General features: G+C 45.0%; 1 protein-coding gene across 1 annotated transcript in view; it reads left to right on the plus strand.

Annotated features, from left to right (window-relative positions):
• Nucleotides 1-19560, plus strand: part of ABCA1 (ATP binding cassette subfamily A member 1) — a 138370-nt gene that overhangs the window by 39932 nt on the left and 78878 nt on the right. The window contains exon 6 of the mRNA XM_060154710.1: nucleotides 13686-13807. Coding sequence (XP_060010693.1) covers nucleotides 13686-13807 — 122 coding nt within the window. The remainder of the gene's footprint in view (nucleotides 1-13685; nucleotides 13808-19560) is intronic.

Consider the following 19560-nt stretch of genomic DNA (forward strand, 5'->3'; position numbering starts at 1 on the left):
CCAGTTTCTGCCTCTTCTCTGGTAGGTTGTGTTTCAGTGTGTCTGCGTCTTTGTTAAAGTTTATCAGAAATTACAGCAGTCTTCCAACACAGAGTAGAAAGAGCTTTGTCTCCTTTGCTCTGAGCACCATATTTCTGTTAATGCAGTGAGCTTCTTTGCATCCACGTCACACTGCTGACTCATATTCCATGCGCAGTCAACCCAAACCACAGAGCCTTTTAAACATTCAGTATTGCAAGTCACTTGTTCTCCATTTCTGAATTGTGCTGTTGGCTTCTTGAACCTAAAGGGAGAATATCTATCTCTTTTCTAGTTTACATTTTTAGATCCCCTGTGTCATCTCCTCCTACCCAAACCGTTTTAGATTTTGGTTTTGCCATATGTTCTATTTGCTGCTGCTGCTTGTTGCCTGTCATGTAGGAATTTGATAAATAGCTCTCTTTGTTCTCATCCAAGTCATTGGTGACTGTGGGACCAGGGCTGGAGGCTTGGATCAGTCCAAGGCTGGAGACTGACAGCCCCTTTGGACAGTGCCATTCAGGCTCTTATAGACCTACCAACCCATGTTGTCATCTGTGCTGGGCTACCGGTCTCCTGTGATCTGGTTAGAGGACTCACCTTGTTTTTTCCTTCCACTTCACCTGCTAAATCCATTGGCCTATCCACTGATAATCTGTGGATAGGGGAGTGTCTGCTCAAATACTCTTTTCTAGTCCCATAGTTTTCTGGCCTAGGGCATTGTTTTATTTCCACTTATTGGATGAGACCTTAGAGGCCAGTTAGTTCATTTATAGACAAATGGGTTCATTGATTCAAACGTTCAGCCAGTATTTATTGAACATGTAATATGTCCCAACCACTGTTCTAGGTGCTGGGACACAGAGGTGTACAAAACAAATATGGCCTCTGTCCATACGGAACTTCTGTTCTAGAAAAGACTCTGATCCAGCAGCGGGGAGGGACTTTCCCAAGTTTGCACAGCCACCAGAGGAATATTGTGGGAACTGCACACAGCTAAACCTCTGCCACCCCGTGCAGTGCTCTTTCTACAGAGGTCTCTTGTGCTGTTCTATTAATCTCCCAACTGGGAAGACCACCAGTTTTAAGAGTTAAGTCATAGACAAGTCTAATTATCCTTGAAACCATCCTCATAAGAAATGCATGTAGGAAGCCCCTCACTCAGTTTTCTCATCACTGGAACTTTTTGGACATTTTATTATCTTCTTCCTAAACCGACAACCACCCAGTTGAGTAGGGGTTAAATTAATGTTTGGGAGTCCAGGTGAGGAGCGTTGCTTCTTCTTAAGTCCCTGTCATGACTACGGTCCAATGGAAGTGTACAAAAAGTTGCACAAATTCTCAAAAACTCCAGAAAAAGTGACAGGTCTAGATTCTGCCTCTGTGAGATGCAGTCTGGCAAGAAGGAGTGTTTCTCTGAGTGAGTCTTGTGTGGTATCTGAGATGATTTTGATCAGTACACAGATGAAAACTTTTCATTTTAACCCATCTCAAATTGCAATTTCATGGGTATTATTGCATAGGAGGCTGTTAAATAGGAAAAAATTACTTGAAGTTAATTTAAAGAAGGCATCGTTTTATGTGGATGTGGTGAAACTTGTGAGAGTAGTTTGTAAATGCTGGAAGAGGGCTTCCCTGGTGGCGCAGTGGTTGAGAGTCCGCCTGCCGAGGCAGGGGACATGGGTTCGTGCCCCAGTCCAGGAAGATCCCACATGCTGCGGAGCGGCTGGGCCCATGAGCCATGGCCGCTGAGCCTGCGCGTCCGGAGCCTGTGCTCCGCAACGGGAGAGGCCACAACAGTGAGAGGCCTGCGTACCGAAAAGTGCTGGAAGATTGGAAAATGCTGCTGTAAGAGAAAGCGTTTGGGGCTTTGTATTAAGATTTGTTTTGGGGGAGTGATGTCACCAAGATGGTGAAATAGGTCTTTGCTGACTTTGCTCCCCCCTCACAAGAAGATTCCTTTGGAGAACAAGTTCAGGCTCTGTTCCTCATTAAGTGTGAACCTTGGGCATGTTTTGATTCTTTCTGACCCTCAGTTTACCTGAAAAGTGGAGATTAGCTGCTCTGCGGGTTGTTGAGCATTAAATCAGATGACATTGTAGATGACTGATAGCGCACAGCACATAGTTGACGCGCAATTAATCTGAGTTAGTTTACCTCCCCATCTGCTCCTGGCGGCCTTTTGGCTTTGCCAATTTGTTCATCCTCTCTGGGCCTCAGCTTTCCTTGCCTCAAAATGGGACTTTGGCAAAACAACCTGAACATGTTTCGTCTTGGAAACTTGGTTGGTACTTGGGCGAGGGATCACCTGAGACTGACTGGCGATGTGGGCCGTCCCCTGCCTGTAGCTCCTGGAGGGCAGGGCTGGGCCTTGCTTGTGGCTCTGTCACAAGCATCAGCATGATAGCAGTACAATCAGGCACATGGTAAGCAACCAGTGAATCTTTGTAGAATGAAGGTTAGAGATAATACCTGCCCTTTCTGCTTCACAGTGTATTCTGAGGGCCAAATGAAAGCACCTTGAAAAGTATAAAATCCCAGCACATGTCATTTTCAAGTTGATCCACTGTGTGAACACAAGTCACCAGGGGTCTCAATTACTAATAATGACAAAAGTTCTTAAGCACAGCCTTGGCTTTCTTTCGTCTACAAGGTTTACCTTCCAGAACTTTACTGGAAGGGCTGCCGTGAACCCAGAGGCTTGAAGTGGATTTACTGAGAAGCTAAAGAAGTTTCACTTTCATAGCCCCCTTCCAAGGCGCTGGTAGGGATCTCAGCAATCAAAAAATTGCCAAAGTAGGATGTTAAAAAAAAGTATTCTTTTTCTTAAAGAGAGTCCTCCAAACTGTGTCAGCCTCAGGCCTCACACAGCTGCAACTGCCCCTGCCAGAGGCTTGGGGACACAGGAAGGACTGCCTACTTGCTTGGCCTCCTCTTCCACCCGGGCCTCCAGGTTTGCTCACCACTGCAGCCCACTGCATCCTGTTTGGGGAATCTGGCATTTTCCAGTGGGGTGACCAGCAGGCTGGCCAGAGCTAAGGCCTTCCCAGTAGGGCCGGTGCTGCTCAGATCAGGACTGGGCTAGGGAAGGAGGTATCCCTTTGCTTTCTTACGGTTTATTTCCTGTAGAGCTACTTAAACGTGTTGTTTAGTGATACCTAATGGGCTCATTAGCCTGCTTTCTGCTGGACATTTCAGCTCAAACATCCTCTCTGCCCCAGTGCCTTGCTCCTTCCCCAAATCCTGGAATCCAGACTACAGCTCTCCTTCATCTCTAGGTGGCATCATGGGCCCAGGCCCCTCTCGAGTTTGTATCACGTGTAGTGGTTGAAGACATCCCACATCGCTGAGGTCACGGGTTGGAAGGGGAAGGACTGGAGGAGAGATCTGGGGCAGCACTGCCTGCATCCTGACACCCTGACTTGGGTCTTGAGTTTTTCCATCCCTGTGACATTTTTGCATGTCAGTGGAATGGCTGTCATTTTCTATATATTCATGGTACAAATCTGGCTCGTTTGACCTCTTTGATGTGGCTCTGACCAAGACTTTTATGAAATAAGTCCCAAGGGTTATGCTGGACTTTACTTAGGGAAATGGATCATAACTTTCTGGCTGTTGCGTTTACTGGTAATACTGAGAACTCACTGCATGGACCTTTGATTCTGCTTTGATCTTTCAAAGTCAGAAAGACCTGATCCCCTCAGGGCAGGGCAGGCTTTGGAGACTGGCTGTGGCAGGGAGTTGAGGGAAAGGGTTGTAAAGTTAGCATCTTGTAAACATCCACTGGGGCAGTACAGTTTAGTATTAAGAGACTCAGCATACCTGGCAGCCAGACTGCCTTGGTTCAGATCTTGGCTCTGTTACTTACCGGCTGTGTGACCTTAGATAATTCTGAAGCATCTTTGTGTGTCAGTTTCCTCAAAATGGGGATAACAGTCCTCTCTTAGGGCTGTTGTGGGGAATCATGAGATAAGCACAAAGCATTTAGTACAGTATCTGGCACATCAGGAGCACCAGGCTTAGACTTTACTTCATTGCAGGACCATCATGTGAGGTAGGGAATTTTGTTCCTTTTTGTGCACACGAAGGAGCTGAAGTTCAGAGAGGTTAAGTAACTTGCCTAAGGAAGCACAGCTGGCAAAGGGGAGGAATAGGACTAGAACTTCAGACTTCCATACTCTGCTAGTATGTTATTACAGCCTCAAGAGAGCAGCCCAGGCTAGCCAGAAAAGTTCCCAGGTCACAAGATACTGGGCATGGATGGACTGGGATCAGAGCAGAGACAAGAGGGCTTCTGAGGGAAATGCCAGGCTTCCTCCACGTCCCGGCTTCGTGGTAACAGACATGGGCGGAACGTTTCCCAAAGCCCGTGTACAAAGAACATCCTGTGACTCACAGCCACTTCTTCCCTGCCTAAACCCCTTCCTTCCATTTGGGCCGCTGCTGAAATTGAGGCTGCAGCCTCGAACTTTGTTTTCTGTCCTTGTGGGGCCCCCGGGGGTCATCTTGGGCGATCAGTTGACCTATGTGTCAACCTTATGTCACCAAACTGGAAATTCCTTGAAATCTTTGGATGATTGCAATTCACATCCGTATGCACTTATCAAAAGTTCTAATTTGAAGCCTTAGAGTTTCATAGTTTGAAAGTTTCCCAGACCTGTCAAAACCAGGCAGCGTCTCAGAGCCTAGGCTGTTGGTTTCCATCCAGGGTAGGGCTTGGCCCCAGCTTGGTCTGCCATCAGGGGGATTCAGTGCTGCACTGCTGTGTTGAAGTATTGCTTGAACTAAAGCAAATCAAAGGTCAGCTTTACCCAGACAAGAATAGAAAACACAGTTGTACTTGATTCCAGGAAGGCATGTGCCACATAATGTCAGGCTGCCTTTAAAGAGTTTGGGTTGTTAACCTCAACAGCAGTGTTTCATGTCTCTTGCTTTTCCAGTATGAGATTTATTTACCTTGTGGGTGGCAAAGAGCAGTTTGGAAGTCCAGTTTGTTTCTCCTTAAAATCTTCGCATTTCTAGCCCTCTCATCACTGTTGCATTGAGGCACAGAAAGGCAATCTTAGAGTGACACTTTGTCCAACAGACTAAGCTGTACCAGGTTATGATGCTGTTTTACATTTAAATATGTTGTGACTTTCAAGTCTTACGACAGCACCAACTTGGTGTTATCATCCCCATTTTATTGATGAGGAAACTGAGGCTCACAGGGTTACATCTTTTGCCCAAGGTCACAGAGTAAGGCTGTGAATTTAATCAGGGTCTGTTTGACCTCAAGGCTCAGCATCTTTGCACCATCCCATGCTGCCACTTTGCCTTATTCCAGTACCAGGACGCATGTGTGGAGTCACCAGCTTTTGATGCCAAAATCATTATGAAGCATTTTAAAAGAATAAAATGATTCATTTAATTCCTATAGAGCGAAAAGAGCCAAAACTTTGTAAGCCAGAGCTCATTGGGTTCAGATTTACCACTTGCTTGCTCTGTGACCTTGAGCAGGATATTAACATCTCTGGGTCTGTTTCCTCATCTGAAAAATGGGAAAAATAATACCTTTCTCATAAGCTTGTTTTAAGGATTGTAGACAATAATACAGGGACTTCCCTGGCAGTCCAGTGGTTAAGACTCCGGGCAACAAATGCAGGGGTCATGGGTTTGATCCCTGGTCACGCAACTAAGATCCTACATGCCGCACGGCACGGCCAAATAAAGTACAATGGCTGTGTATTAAGAAAGAAAGAAAGAAAGAAAATAATACATCTAATGTATCTGACGCTCGGTACATGTTAATCCCCTTCCTCTGCTGACAAAGCACTACCATGTCCCTTAATATACGTTTTATTAATTTTAAAAGTAAGAAAAACTAAGTAATTTATACCTTATATATATGAACAATTCTTTCTTTACAACCCTGGAAAGAACCCCTTCTCAGCCCCTAATTGATAAATTCATCTTCCCTTCCTTTCCCATGTTCCTGGGCTTCTCAGGGCCCTGCATGCTGATTCTAATCCCTAACTTGTTGTGTTAGGAGCCTCTGCCAATGCTACCTCCCCAGTGTTATCTTTCTTTTCCATCTGGGCTTCCCAAGCCAGCCCGACTGTGTCCACCACCTGCATTGCATTAGCAGAGCTCCTGGCCAGTGTGAACAGGTCACCTCACCCTCTGGGGCCACGGACTCCACTGGCTCTTTGGGGGCCTGGTTACCATTCAGCTTCTTATCAGCTGATGTTAGTCCTCATTCCAGGGGCTCCTGACCACCTCTCCCACCTTGCCCACTTCTCAGTAAGACACAGGTATGCTGTTGCCTTAGCAGATGGATCTGGGAAAGATGTGTCGTGTCTCTTCCCATCTCCCGATTTCAAGGTTGACTGATTCTGGAGTGGCAGAGTGGGCTGGAGGCTCACGGCTCTGCTCACCTGACCCTCTGTCCACCTTCTCTTGGAAGGCAAGGGCAGGGATCCTGTCTTTATACAGCATCTCTTTTATTACAGGCTCCTGCCTTCAAGGAGCGCCAAGAAATATTGCTACTTGGAACCATGGCTCTAGTGTTTTGGGTTCAGTAGCCATTTAGAAGTTTGTTGAACTTATGCAAGTTCCATTCTATGTAGAATAAGGAATATGTGGTTGCTGAAGTTGTGATACTCCCATTGGTCTCAGGAGAAGACTCTGGCTTTCCCGGGACTTGCCACAAAGGGTTCAGGAAGCGTGACCCTAAATATTCTGGTTTCTCTGTGGAACCCTTCACATAAGTGTCATCCAAGACTTTATCAACATTTGTTTTGAACTTGTTTAATTTTTCAGCTTGTATTTTCTCTTGCAGTGTGTGTGAGTCAGTGTTCACTCAGTGTCGTTAGTGTTTACTTAACCCACCCCCTAGTATGGCCGATCTCCATTTATAGAAAAATGCAGGTTCAGAGAGTCTAAGTGACTTCTCCAAGGCCACATAACTGGAAAATTCTGGAACTGAGAAATGAACCAGGTTAGCCAGACTCCAGAACCTGGGATCTTTCAGGGGTGTCTTGGTGTCCGTCAGCAAGCCCTCACTGTAGAGAAGGACACTTCTCCTGGGTAGGGAACCCTGGGCCCAGATGACCAGCGGGGAGGTCCTGAGGCTGTGTGTACCCCAGGCTCTCGGCCTCCTCTCATGAGCCCTAAGGAGTCACCCCAGGAAGCAGCCAGGTTATCCTGCCTTACCCCCCTCTCCAGAGCCCTGAACTTCCCAGAGAAGCCCTGGTTTTCCCGGGGAGGGTCCAGCCGTCTCAGTGAAGCAGGTGGGAGCTATCCCTGAAGAAGAAAGTAGAGCCCTAGCATCAGGAAAACAAACCAAAACAACAAAAAATACCCCAGAAGACACCTGAGTATGTTTGTTCCCAGCCCTTTTCTGGCAGAGAAATGTTTCGCAGTCCTGTTTAGAAGGCCTGGCGTAGGCTGAGTCAAGCCAGGGGCGAGAATCTGGCCGTGGCCCCTCCAGGCCATTGACAGGGTCAGGGCTGGGAGACCCTCCTGGGGTCCTTTAAAGAAGAGTATTTGGGCCTGGGAAGCTGATGTGATCTCTTTCTCGACTTCTTTTTTTTTTTTCATTTGCCTCCTCCACCCACTTCTCAAGCAGCTGATCCTGTGGTTTCTTTTCATGTTGAACAAAAGAGACTACAGCGATCTTGAAACCGGAGCTGGGGACTGGAGGGCACTGACCGGGAGTAACCCCGCCGCCAGCTCTGCTGAGGGCTTCCCTCCTCCGCCTTCCGGGGCCGCTGCCCTCCCTCTTCCCTGCTCCCCTCCTTCTCCGCGGCACGCAGGCAGGCTGGGAAGAAGCAGAAGGAACACTACGTGGCCATGAAGGTATCCCCCCCACGCCCCACGGTGCAGTGCCCCTCCCCTCCACACCCCTCTCTCTCCTGCCGTGGAAGCGTTTCCTTGGCCTGCCTGGCCCAGAGGACTGGCAAGGAACTGAGGATTCTGTCCTGTTTGTCCTCAGCCCACAAACACACACTTCACTTGTTTTGTTCTTTGGACTCCAAGCTCCTGAATTGTTTTGGTTTTTTTTTTCTCCTTTTCTTTGCCCTACCTCCCTGCACCCAAAGCAAAGCTCTCTGGAAAAGGACAGGCCGCCGCTGGCTCCTCAAGTATTTTGGTCCATATCAGAGACACGGCAGCAGGAAGGCAGCAGGAAAGCTCTAGGCGCCTTTTGCTGGATGGGGACTTTTGGTCTTCTCTGCAGGCAGCAAGGACTCATGTTTAGTTTAGTGACCTGTCCAGCTCCCTGATGACCATATTCTGTGACAGCATTTATATCCTCTCAGTTACCCTTGTAAACTCTTGAGGCCCTTTCCCTCCAGAAGAGTACTTTCACTTTCTTGATCTTGGTGTTCACAACAAGCTGTGAATATTATTAACCCTTCTTACATCTAAGGAAACTGAGGCCCAGAGAGATTCAGAAAAGTGAGGTTCATGATTACACACTTAGGAAACAGCTGAACTGGGACCTGAATTCACATTTTCTGATGCCATGTCCAGTGCTGATTTAGTTTTACCCCAAGTGTACCTTTCAGTACCAAGTTTAAGAAGACCTCTGAGATCATCTTCTACAACTTACACATTACAGATAAGAAAATCAAGGTCATGTCAGCTCACGTGGGCAGTTATATGGCCAAGTAAGTGACTGTCTCTTGCATTGTGTTCTGTGTCTTGTTTCCAATGACTGGTTTTTCTTACTGGTCATCTTGCATCTATGCCCATCCTTGCAGTGATCCTGTAGAGGCGATCATTTCCATTGATTCTCTGCAAAATGCTAGATTTATTTATTCTTTTCTAAAGCTTTGAATAGGCAAATTGGTTAGCTTCAACCTTTTCTTCACCTTATAGACAGTGTCAGCAGAAAGAATTCAGTAGTTCTGTCTGACTCAGGAGCTCAGCCAGGCAAATACATAACACACACATACACACACACACGTGCATATACCTTAGATCATAAATTCAGTATTGACTTAGTTGGCAAAGTCACTTCTGTGTTCTTATCTATTCTGAAAGCATATGCTTTAGGATCAAACTAGCAATGAAGCTAATGAGGTGTCTTTCCTGAAAGTGATGATGGTATTAGCCGTCCTTATTGAGAGCTTTTCTTGGTTTCAGGCATTATGCTGGGACTTCAGGTGCATTTTCTCATTTAACCCCCAGCTCAGTGCAGTGACGTAGATGCTGCTGTCATCCCCATTTATCCTGTTATTGACACTTCCAACACTCTGCTTCCAGCTCCCACTCACCTGACTGTCTTCCTGACCTGGGCTGGCGCAGCTGAGGGGGCTTAGAGAAACTCTAACGCTATCTTGACCTGGTTTGTTTCACACTCAAGTCCTGTTTCACCCTTCCCTATCTGCAGCAATCACCTCAGTTCATCACTTGATTCACTTATTTGTGTTCATCCATTCCTCCATCATCCACCATCTCCAGGGTGCCTTCTCTGTGCCAGACACTGCTGTGCTTTCGAGTTCCAAAGTCCTGGCCCTCAGGCACTTCTGTTCTTCTGGGGAAAAAGATGTGGTCTCAGACAACTGCAGATTGGGGGAAGCACACTTAGGAGGCTGTTAGGGCACAGAGGATGGCCACCTGACCCAGCTTGAGGGTGGAACGTCAGGGCAGGCTTCCTGGAGGAGATGACTTATGGCCCAAGTCATAAGGAAGGGTAGGAGTTAGCTAGGCCAAGAAGAGAAGGGCCATTTCAGACATCAGGCTTTCTCGATATTCTTGGCCTCTCCACTCATTTTCCTGCCAACAACAAAATGGAGAAAACTGAGACCAGAGGTACGAAGCCACCCAACTCTGGCCTCATACTATACCTCGTCCTCTTCCTTCTCCCATTCTACTCCCCAAATCTTAGGTTTTGAGGAATCTCCTCTAATCTCCTTTATCTGCTTGTACATTTATTTATTCTTTCAGAAACATTGAGAACCTGGTGTACACAGCACTATGACTACAGGGCATCCTGGTCCCTGCCATCACGGGAGGCCTTCCTTACCCTCTCCTCACCAGCCACAGCCTCTGGAGACTTCTGGCTCTCTGTCCTTTTCCACAATTCAGCTTCAGCCTGTTCAGCCTGACTACCCCCTTGAAACACTTGCAGATAATAAGCCTCATCTGGGTCAGATGCTTCCATGAGCTGCCTTCCTCTGGCTCTCTCATCCCTTCTGCTTTCTCTGTTGATTTGCCTCTTCATCTCCCTATCATCCTTGGAAGTTCCTTGAGGGCAGTGCCTGTGTCCTTACCTTTTCTCTACACTTCATGGTGGTACACTAGTAAAGGTGAGTGAAGTAAACCCTTCTCAATAATCACAAAATTATCATCATTTTTTGAGCACCTACAATGAGCCCGTTGCTTACTATTCTTGCATTACACGTAAATATCTCTAATCCTCATATCTTCATAAAGTGGGTACTGTTAACCCTTACCTCTTAGGTAAGAAATCTTGGGCTCAGGAAGGCAAAATGAACTTCTCAGAGCCTCACGGTTCATAAACAGCAGAGCCCAGCATCCAAGTTAGGTTATTCTGGTCCCATACCCCTGATCTTTTCACTGAACTATTGTTTCCCAAACTTGGCTGGAATCACCCTGGGGAGTGTTAGAAAATTCTGATGCCTGCGTCTCAGCCCCAGAAGTTCTGATCGCGTCTCCCGGGAGCCAAGGTTGAGAACCAGTGCGCCCCACGGCCCTGCTTTCCTGCGCACACACTGGCTGCAGCTTGCTGGTGGTGGTGTGTGAACCTGCGTCCACGTGTGTGGTATCCATGTGACCAGAATTCCAGTTCTCTGTAGCCAGGGATCTTTGGCCCGCGCTGCTGCCTTGCCGCATGGCGGCCTCGCCACCACGTGCATGTGCACTGTCAGAGGCTGTTGACTGTTTAATCAGCCTCTCGGTTCTTCTTTCTCATTCGGAGGATTCACTGAGAGGCAGTAGGAGTTTGATCACATCCAGCTGTTCTCATCTGCAGAGCCAGTTGACTTACCAGAAACGTCTTGTAAATGCACTGCGCATGCTCCCTGGTCTCAAGAGTGTTGCTTGTGACCTAGACCCATCGCAAGTGCAGCGGGGTCGGCCTCCCACGCTTCAGCAGCCCTGCTCCGGAGGGGGAGGCTCTTCTGGACTTGGCTCAGCCCAGTGTCGAGTGCTGTTCCGGCTTTTCACTCTCAGGAGGGGTGTGTGACCCGCCTGGTCACTGAGGCTCAGCTCGTGTGTATATTCTGTTCTGTCTGGAGCTCGGAGAGCTTTCTTCGTCCCTCACTTGACAGGTGAGGCAGTGGAGACACAGCTAGGTGAAATAATCTGGCAAATAAATGGATACAGAGCCCAGGTTTTCTGACCCCCATTGTTCCACAGTGGTTAGTGTCAGGCTTTCCATGCCAGACCTCAGTTGAAGCCACCAGCTTTCCTACCTTCTTCCCATTTACATTAGGGATACTGGGACACTCAGGATGTCACTTTGCGTCTCTGGGAATATAGTTCTAGTGACTAGGAGTCCTGCTTACTGTTGGGGTGCAGCCTGGAGATCATCCTAATACCTCTGGGCCCTTCTCGGACCTGTAGAGCTGAAAGGAAATCTCCTGTGATGTTGCTCAGTTACTTCCGGAATCTTCCCAGCCCTGATCCCATCTCCTAGTATTTATTATCCAGCCATCATTCACTGATCAGTAATTCTTTGCTTGATCTGGACACCCTGATACAAGGATAAAAAACACAGTCTGTGTCCCAGAGGCATAGTCTGGTGGACAGAATATGCAAATAAAACAACATTCCTAAAAGGATGGTCCCCAGACCCCCTGCATTAGAAATACGAGATGATTATTAACATGTAGATTCTTAGGCCCCACTCTAGAGCCACTGTTTCAGAATCTCTGGGAATTGGGCCCAAGAAACTGCATTTTAGCATGTCCCTAAGTGAATCTTTGATGCTCTGAGGTTTGGCAGCTATAGAAGCGAACACGATGGTGAGAACGCAGTATCATGTGTGTTAGGGAGAACCAGGCAGGTGACAGCCTGCAGGAGCACCTGTTCTCACAAGGGGTGCTGGGCCAGGACCAGCACCTCTTCTCACAAGGGGTGCTGACTGGGCCAGGACCAGCTTCTTGAATGTGTCCTGAGGAATAACTAGGAGTTAGTCAAATAAGGTGTAGCCAGAGAATCATTTCTCTAGAGACGCGAATCATGCTTAGTGTATCCCTTCTATAACTCTGTATTATTAAAGTTTGCTTTAGCAGAATATGTCTGGATCAGGAAGCACTGATGCGAGTCTGGTTGGATTCTGAGCCCTCCTTCTACTTTATCTCTGCACATCACCCCCATAGCTCCCAGGATTAATTCCTGTCCTCTTTAAGCCTCACCTCACAGCCCCATTTTCAGGTCAAACATCTGTTTCTCATCAGTTAAGTGATTTAGGTTTGCCCCCCGAGAGGTGGGTTCGTTCCTGGACCTGTGGGCTAGTCTCTCAATGATGTCTGCCTGGTCATGAGGTCATGATGAGCCGGTTTTCTCTTTATTGAAAGAAGTTGGGTTATTAAGAGGGAGGGGCAGAAGGAGAAGTGGACACTCAAATGAAATATGGCAGGGAAAATGAGAGCATTTCAGTAAGGGGGAGGGCCTGCTGAGCATCTGGCTGGAAACCTCATGTTTTGAGATGAAGAAGCTGAAATTCAGAAAGATGTGAAATACCCAAGCGATGCCACTAGGCACAGCCTCCAACTCTGGGGACTAAAATTGGATTTCTGGCTACTGCTTTTTCTGCTTCACTGCACTGGATTGGAACCTTTTCTAAATGTACCTGAAGGGCTAATTATTTAAAGAGAGTCTGTATGACACCCTGCAACAATCCAATCATTTGGTAGCGTTGATTTTTTAAAATATCTGCATATGTGTTTTCTTAAAGGACGGCAGACCTGGGTGTTGGAGGTCTGTATCACGTGTTCCACGTTTAGAACTGAAATGAGACCAAGTCTGTGAAAGCGCTTTGATACGCATAATGCTCTACCTCCTTGGTTCTCAAAGGGTGGGCCCCAGACCAGCCACATCAGCACCGCCTGGCGGCTTGTTAGAAATGCAGATTCTCCAGCCTCATCCCAGGCCGATGAATCAGAAACTCTGGGGGTAGGGGACCAGTCTGTTTTCACAAGTCCTGCAGGTGATTCTAATGCCTGCTCAAGTTTGAGAACCACTGCTCTGCATCAAGAGGAAACCAGCCCCCGAGGCTTGTGGGAATAAAGGCTTTAAATATCTCTGAGTTTAGCTGTCTGAGATGGCACTGGGGAGACGGGAGCTGTGGGGTCAGGGTCACAAATCTCAGGTGGGTTGATTTTTTTCTTTGAAAAGCAAAGAAAAGCTGTGTGTGTGTGTGTGTGTGTGTGTGTGTGTGTGTGTGTGTGTGTGTGTGTGTGTGTGTGTGTGTGTGTGTGTGTACAGCAGTGCCGCATTCCATGGCTTCAGAAAGCAGTCTTTTCTTGTCTCTGCTGTTAAGGCGAAGCTCCCTGAACTTTTGTTTCTGTGTGGGCTTAAGCCAGAGGCCTGTGGTTATCAATCGGTTTACAACGAGGCAGTCAATATTATGATAGTTTGCTCCGTCGTGCTTTTTATTTATTTATTTTTTGAGTTACGTATGAAATGAAAATAAAACGCTATTTCTCCAGCAGGCTTGAAGTTTCAGGACTTCCTGGTAGACAATGAAACCTTCTCTGGATTCCTGCATCACAACCTCTCTCTGCCAAGGCCAACTGTGGACAAGATACTGGGGGCTGATGTCAGTCTCCGCAAGGTAAGCTGCGACCGTCACTTTCCCTGGTGGGGCTGATGGCAGTGACATTGTTGGAGAGCGCCTGGAGGGAAGTGAATAAAATCCTGTCTGTAATGGCGCTGAAGGAGGTTGTTGGCTCCAATGCAGCTTCACCTGTCTTTACCTCCCTGCTCAGGCTGGCGTTGCCAAACCATCCAGAGAGTGGAATGTACAACCTGGCGTCACGGACCTGCTGGTTGAAATAAAACTGATTTCCTGCCCATCAGTTGGCATTTGTTGATAATGACTCCCTAAAGGGGAGATGAATTTAAGATGAATTAAGCATTTTCTTTAAAATTTCACAGTTCTGAAACAATAACCAGGGTTGAGGATTATTACCTAGAGTATCTCTGTCTATAAAATCCAAGACAGGGGCTTCCCTGGTGGCGCAGTGGTTGGGAGTCCGCCTGCCGATGCAAGGGACACGGGTTCGTGCCCCGGTCCGAGAGGATCCCACGTGCCGCGGAGCGGCTGGGCCTGTGAGCCATGGCCGCTGGGCCTGCACGTCTGGAACCTGTGATCCTCAATGGGAGAGACCACGGCAGTGAGAGGCCCGTGTACCGCAAAAAAAAAAAAAAAAGAAAAGAAAATCCAAGACAGGAGATTTTCAAAATGTAATGCTTCCTTTAAAGATAGACGTGAAAGATATACAAGGAGAAAATGCTTAATTTTTTTTCTTAAAATTATAAAACCAGGAAGTAATGTTAGTGTTTATGTAGAATTTTAACCTTAGATTTTCAGAAACTTCCACTGGCATCATTAGATAATCACACTGCTCTTGTGTGGTGGACAGCAGGCCCAGATTGCACAGTTATTGATTTTCAGAGAGGTGTCTCAAATTTATTCTCTGGCAGAAAGGGGAACTGCTTCCTTACTGTGTCTCATGTCTACATACCAGCTTGTCTTTGCAGTAAGCAGAAGTAGTGGAAATGTTTATGACTGAAAATAAGATCTTTGCTTCACATGATCTAGAATTTTAAAAATTCGAAAAATGTGCTTACTGCTTTCCCTTATGAAACTGGGAAAATATGCCTTGAGTTTACCAATTGTGTGGTTGGGAGATGGGCCAAAGGCAGCAGGCTTATGAAAATCGTTAGCATGATTTCCATTGCCCTCTACCAATTTCTTTTTTTTTTTTTTTAGTTTCTTTTTTACTACATAACTTGACTGATTTCCTTTATTACTAGAATTTTACAACTATGTATTACAACAATGGTATATTTACAACTATGTATTTGTCTACAATAGACAAAATATCCTGTATTACACACTATAATGAATAGGCTTTACTTTTTTAGTGTATACATATCTAGGCACAGCTAAACTTTTTTTTAATACTAATAAATTTAAAAACACATACTGAAAAGAACGGAGTTCCTGTGTGACCATTATTGCCTAGGAATCACATCAAGATATCTTTATTCCTCCTTTTCCTTTACCTTTACATCTTGGTTCCCAGGACAGTAACAAATATTAATTTTGTAAGGTTATTTAGACTACTTTGATAACGTATCAAATGCAGCTCGTTAGTTGATATATTCTAAGCAGAGTATCAACTCACACCTTGATAATCCTCCTATCCCCAGAAACATGTGGAATGGCCATAAACAATTCCCCTGGAATTAGTGTTTATTTAGTGTATTTTACCAATACTATATATTCTCTTTTATCTGTTTGGCCACTCCAAAGAACCTGATAACTGAGTACATATATAACTTTATACATTCTTTAAAAAAAAAGTATCTTTTTAGGTTTTATTAAACTTATGTATTATCACAGTATTGAGAGCTATTATGCAATATTTAAACCATGCCCTTTTGGTTGAAATTATACTATTCAATAAAATAAAACGGTTACATCCTTAAACAGATTAAAATATTTCTTAATTTGTATTCAGAGAATCACTGTCCCAATTATTTCCTTTACCCTGCCACATTATAATTGTATTCTCTTATTAATAAGGATCATTGCAATTTTAAAAAATTCAAGTCTTTATTGAGCACTTAATATATGTCTAGAACTGTATAAGACACTGTGGAGACTAAGGAAGACATAAGATAGGGTCTCTGACCTCAAAGAGCTAGAAATTTAAAGGAAAAGACTGCATTTCTGAAACAAGAGAAAAATATAGGGAGGATGAAACTGAGTGAAAAATTGTGTGAGACAAACTCTGAAGTATCAAGAACAGAGAAGCCAATGTAGGCTAAAGTAGTTTTAAGAGAATTTGTTCTGGACTATCTGTCACATCCGATCAGTTTAAAGTAAGGGACATCCTAAATATGGAGGTGGTCCTTGCATGGTAATTAGTCTCTGTGTAGTCAGTGTTCTTAAACCAAATACTAAAGGTAGGCTGGCAGCAAGGGCCAGTTAGAGAAAGGAGGAAAAGTGAAGTGTACTTGAGTATCTGGCAGTAGGTGGAAACTGACTTAATGGAAGCCATGGCCAAGCAAGTGCTCTGCAGGGTTAGAAAACTGCATGGGTCTTGAAAGGCTTTTGGTCCATCACTCCCACTAGGTTGTACTACAAGCAGGTCAGGTTGCACTAATTGAAACAGAGGAAATAGTAACGGAGTAATAAAGAGTCTGAATCATCCATTCATTCATTCAACAAATATTTACTGTCCATATGTTCCAGCACTGTGGACACAAAGAGAGCAAGAAAAACAAAGATGCTCATCTTACTGAACTTATTGTCTAATGGACAGTAAGGACCATATATGAAGAAGTGCAGTTTATTTAGGTCCAGTAAAACTAATTAAATAAGATATGGCCAAGGAAAAGTTCTTTGCTGAAATGAATAGATAAGAATGACTTAGGGAAGATTGGTTCAAGATGGCGGAGTAGACAGACATGCTCTCACTCTCTCTTTCGAGAATACCGGAATCACAACTAACTGCTGAACAGTCATCGACAGGAAAACACTGGAACTCATCAGAAAAGATACCCCACATGCAAAGACAAAGGAGAAGCCGCAATGAGATGGCAGGAGGGGCGCTATCACGATAAAATCAAACCCCATAACTGCTGGGTGGGTGACTCACAGACTGGAGAACACTTATACCACAGAAGTCCACCCACTGGAGTGAAGGTTCTGAGCCACACGTCAGGATTCCCAACCTGGGGGCCTGGCAACGGGAGGGGGAATTCCTAGAGAGTCAGACTTGGAAGGCTAGCGGGATTTGATTGTAGGACTTCGGCAGGACTGGGGGAAACAGAGACTCCACTCTTGGAGGGCACACACAAAGTAGTGTGTGCATTGGGACCCAGGGGAAGGAGCAGTGACGCCATAGGAGACTGAACCAGACATACCTGCTTGTGTTGGAGGGTCCCTGCAGAGGCGGGAGGCAGCTGTGGCTCACCAAGGGACAAGGACACTGGCAGCAGAAGTTCTGGGAAGTACTCCTTGGTGTGAGCCTGCCCAGAGTCTGCCATTAGCCCCACCAAAGAGCCCAGGCAGGCTCCAGTATTGGGTTGCCTCAGGCCAAACAACCAACAGGGAGGGAACCCAGCCCCACCCATCAGCAGACAAGTGGATTAAAGTTTTACTGAGCTCTGCCCACCAGGGCAACAGCCAGCTCTACCCTCCACCAGTCCCTCCCATCAGGAAACTTGCACAAGCCTCTTAGATAGCCTCATCCACCAGAGGGCAGACAGCAGAAGCAAGAAGAACTACAGTCCTGCAGCCTGTGGAACAAAAACCACATTCACAGAAAGATAGACAAATGAAAAGGCAGAGAACCATGTACCAGATGAAGGAACAAGATAAAACCCCAGAAAAACAACTAAATGAAATGGAGATAGGCAACCTTACAGAAAAAGAATTCGGAATAATGATAGTGAAGATGATCCAGGACGTTGGAAAAAGAATGGAGGCAAAGATTGAGAAGATGCAAGAAATGTTTAACAAAGATCTAGAAGAATTAAAGAACAAACAGAGATGAACAATACAATAACTGAAATGAAAACTACACTAAAAGGAATCAATAGCAAAATAACTGAAGCAGAAGAACGGATATGTGACCTGGAAGACAGAATGGTGGAATTCACTGCTATGGAACAGAATAAAGAAAAAAGAATGAAAAGAAATGAAGACAGCCTAAGAGACCTCTGGGACAACATTAAATGCAACAACATTCGCATTATAGGGGTCCCAGAAGGAGTAGAGAGAGAGAAAGGACCCAAGAAAATATTTTAAGAGATGATAGTCGAAAACTTCCCTAACACGGGAAAGGAAATAGCCACTCAAGTACAGGAAGTGCAGAGAGTCCCATACAGGATAAACCCAAGGAGAAACACGCCGAGACACATAGTAATCAAATTGGCAAAAATTAAAGACAAAGAAAAATTATTGAAAGCAGCAAGGGAAAAATGACAAATAACATACAAGGGAACTCCCATAAGGGTAACAGCTGATTTCTCAGCAGAAACTCTACAAGCCAGAAGGGAGTGGCATGATATACTTAAACTGATGAAAGGGAAGAACCTACAATCAAGATTACTCTACCCAGCAAGGATCTCATTCAGAATTGATGGAGAAATCAAAAGCTTTACAGACAAGCAAAAGCTAAGAGAATTCAGCACCACCAAACCAGCTTTACAACAAATGCTAAAGGAACTTCTCTAAGTGGGAGACACAAGAGAAGAAAAGGACCTACACAAACAAACCCAAAACAATTAAGAAAATGGTCATAGGAACACTGTCTACAAGAAACAAGGAATGCTGTCTACAAGAAACCCACTTCAGACCTAGGGACACATACAGACTGAAAGTGAGGGGATGGAAAAAGATATTCCATGCAAATGGAAATCAAAAGAAAGCTGGAGTAGCAATACTCATATCAGATAAAATAGACTTTAAAATAAAGAATGTTACAAGGGATAAGGAAGGACACTAAAAAATGATCAAGGGATCAATCCAAGAAGAAGATAGAACAATTATAAATATATATGCACCCAACATAGGAGCATCTTAATACATAAGGCAACTGCTAACAGCCATAAAAGAGGAAATTGACAGTTACACAATACTAGTGTTATTGTTATATGATAATAATAACACCTCACACCAATGGACAGATCATCCAGACAGAAAATTAATAAGGAAACACGAGCTATAAATGACACAATAGACCAGATAGATTTAACTGATATTTATAGGACATTCCATCCAAAAACAGCAGATTACACTTTCTTCTCAAGTGCGCACAGAACATTCTCCAGGATAGATCACATCTTGGGTCACAAGTCAAGCCTCAGTAAATTTAAGAAAATTGAAATCATATCAAGAAACTTTTCTGACCACAATGCTGTGAGATTAGAAATGAATTACAGGGAAAAAAACCATAAAAGACACAAACACATGGAGGCTAAACAATACGTTACTAAATAACAGAGATCACTAAAGAAATCAAAGAGGAAATCAAAAAATACCTAGAGACAAATGACAATGAAAACACGACGATCCAAAACCTATGGGATCCAGCAAAAGCAGTTCTAAGAGGGAAGTTTATAGCTATACAAACCTACCTCAAGAAACAAGAGAAATTTCAAAACAATCTAACCTTACACCTAAAGGAACTAGAGAAAGAAGAACAAACAAAACTCAAAGTTAGCAGAAGGAAAGAAATCATAAAGATAAGAGCAGAAATAAATGAAATAGAAACAAAGAAAACAATAGCAAAGATCAATAAAACTAAAAGCTGGTTCTTTGAGAAGATAAACAAAATTGATGAACCA

Source organism: Lagenorhynchus albirostris, chromosome 7 (assembly GCF_949774975.1).
Source record: "Lagenorhynchus albirostris chromosome 7, mLagAlb1.1, whole genome shotgun sequence".
NCBI classification, from domain to species: domain Eukaryota; kingdom Metazoa; phylum Chordata; class Mammalia; order Artiodactyla; family Delphinidae; genus Lagenorhynchus; species Lagenorhynchus albirostris.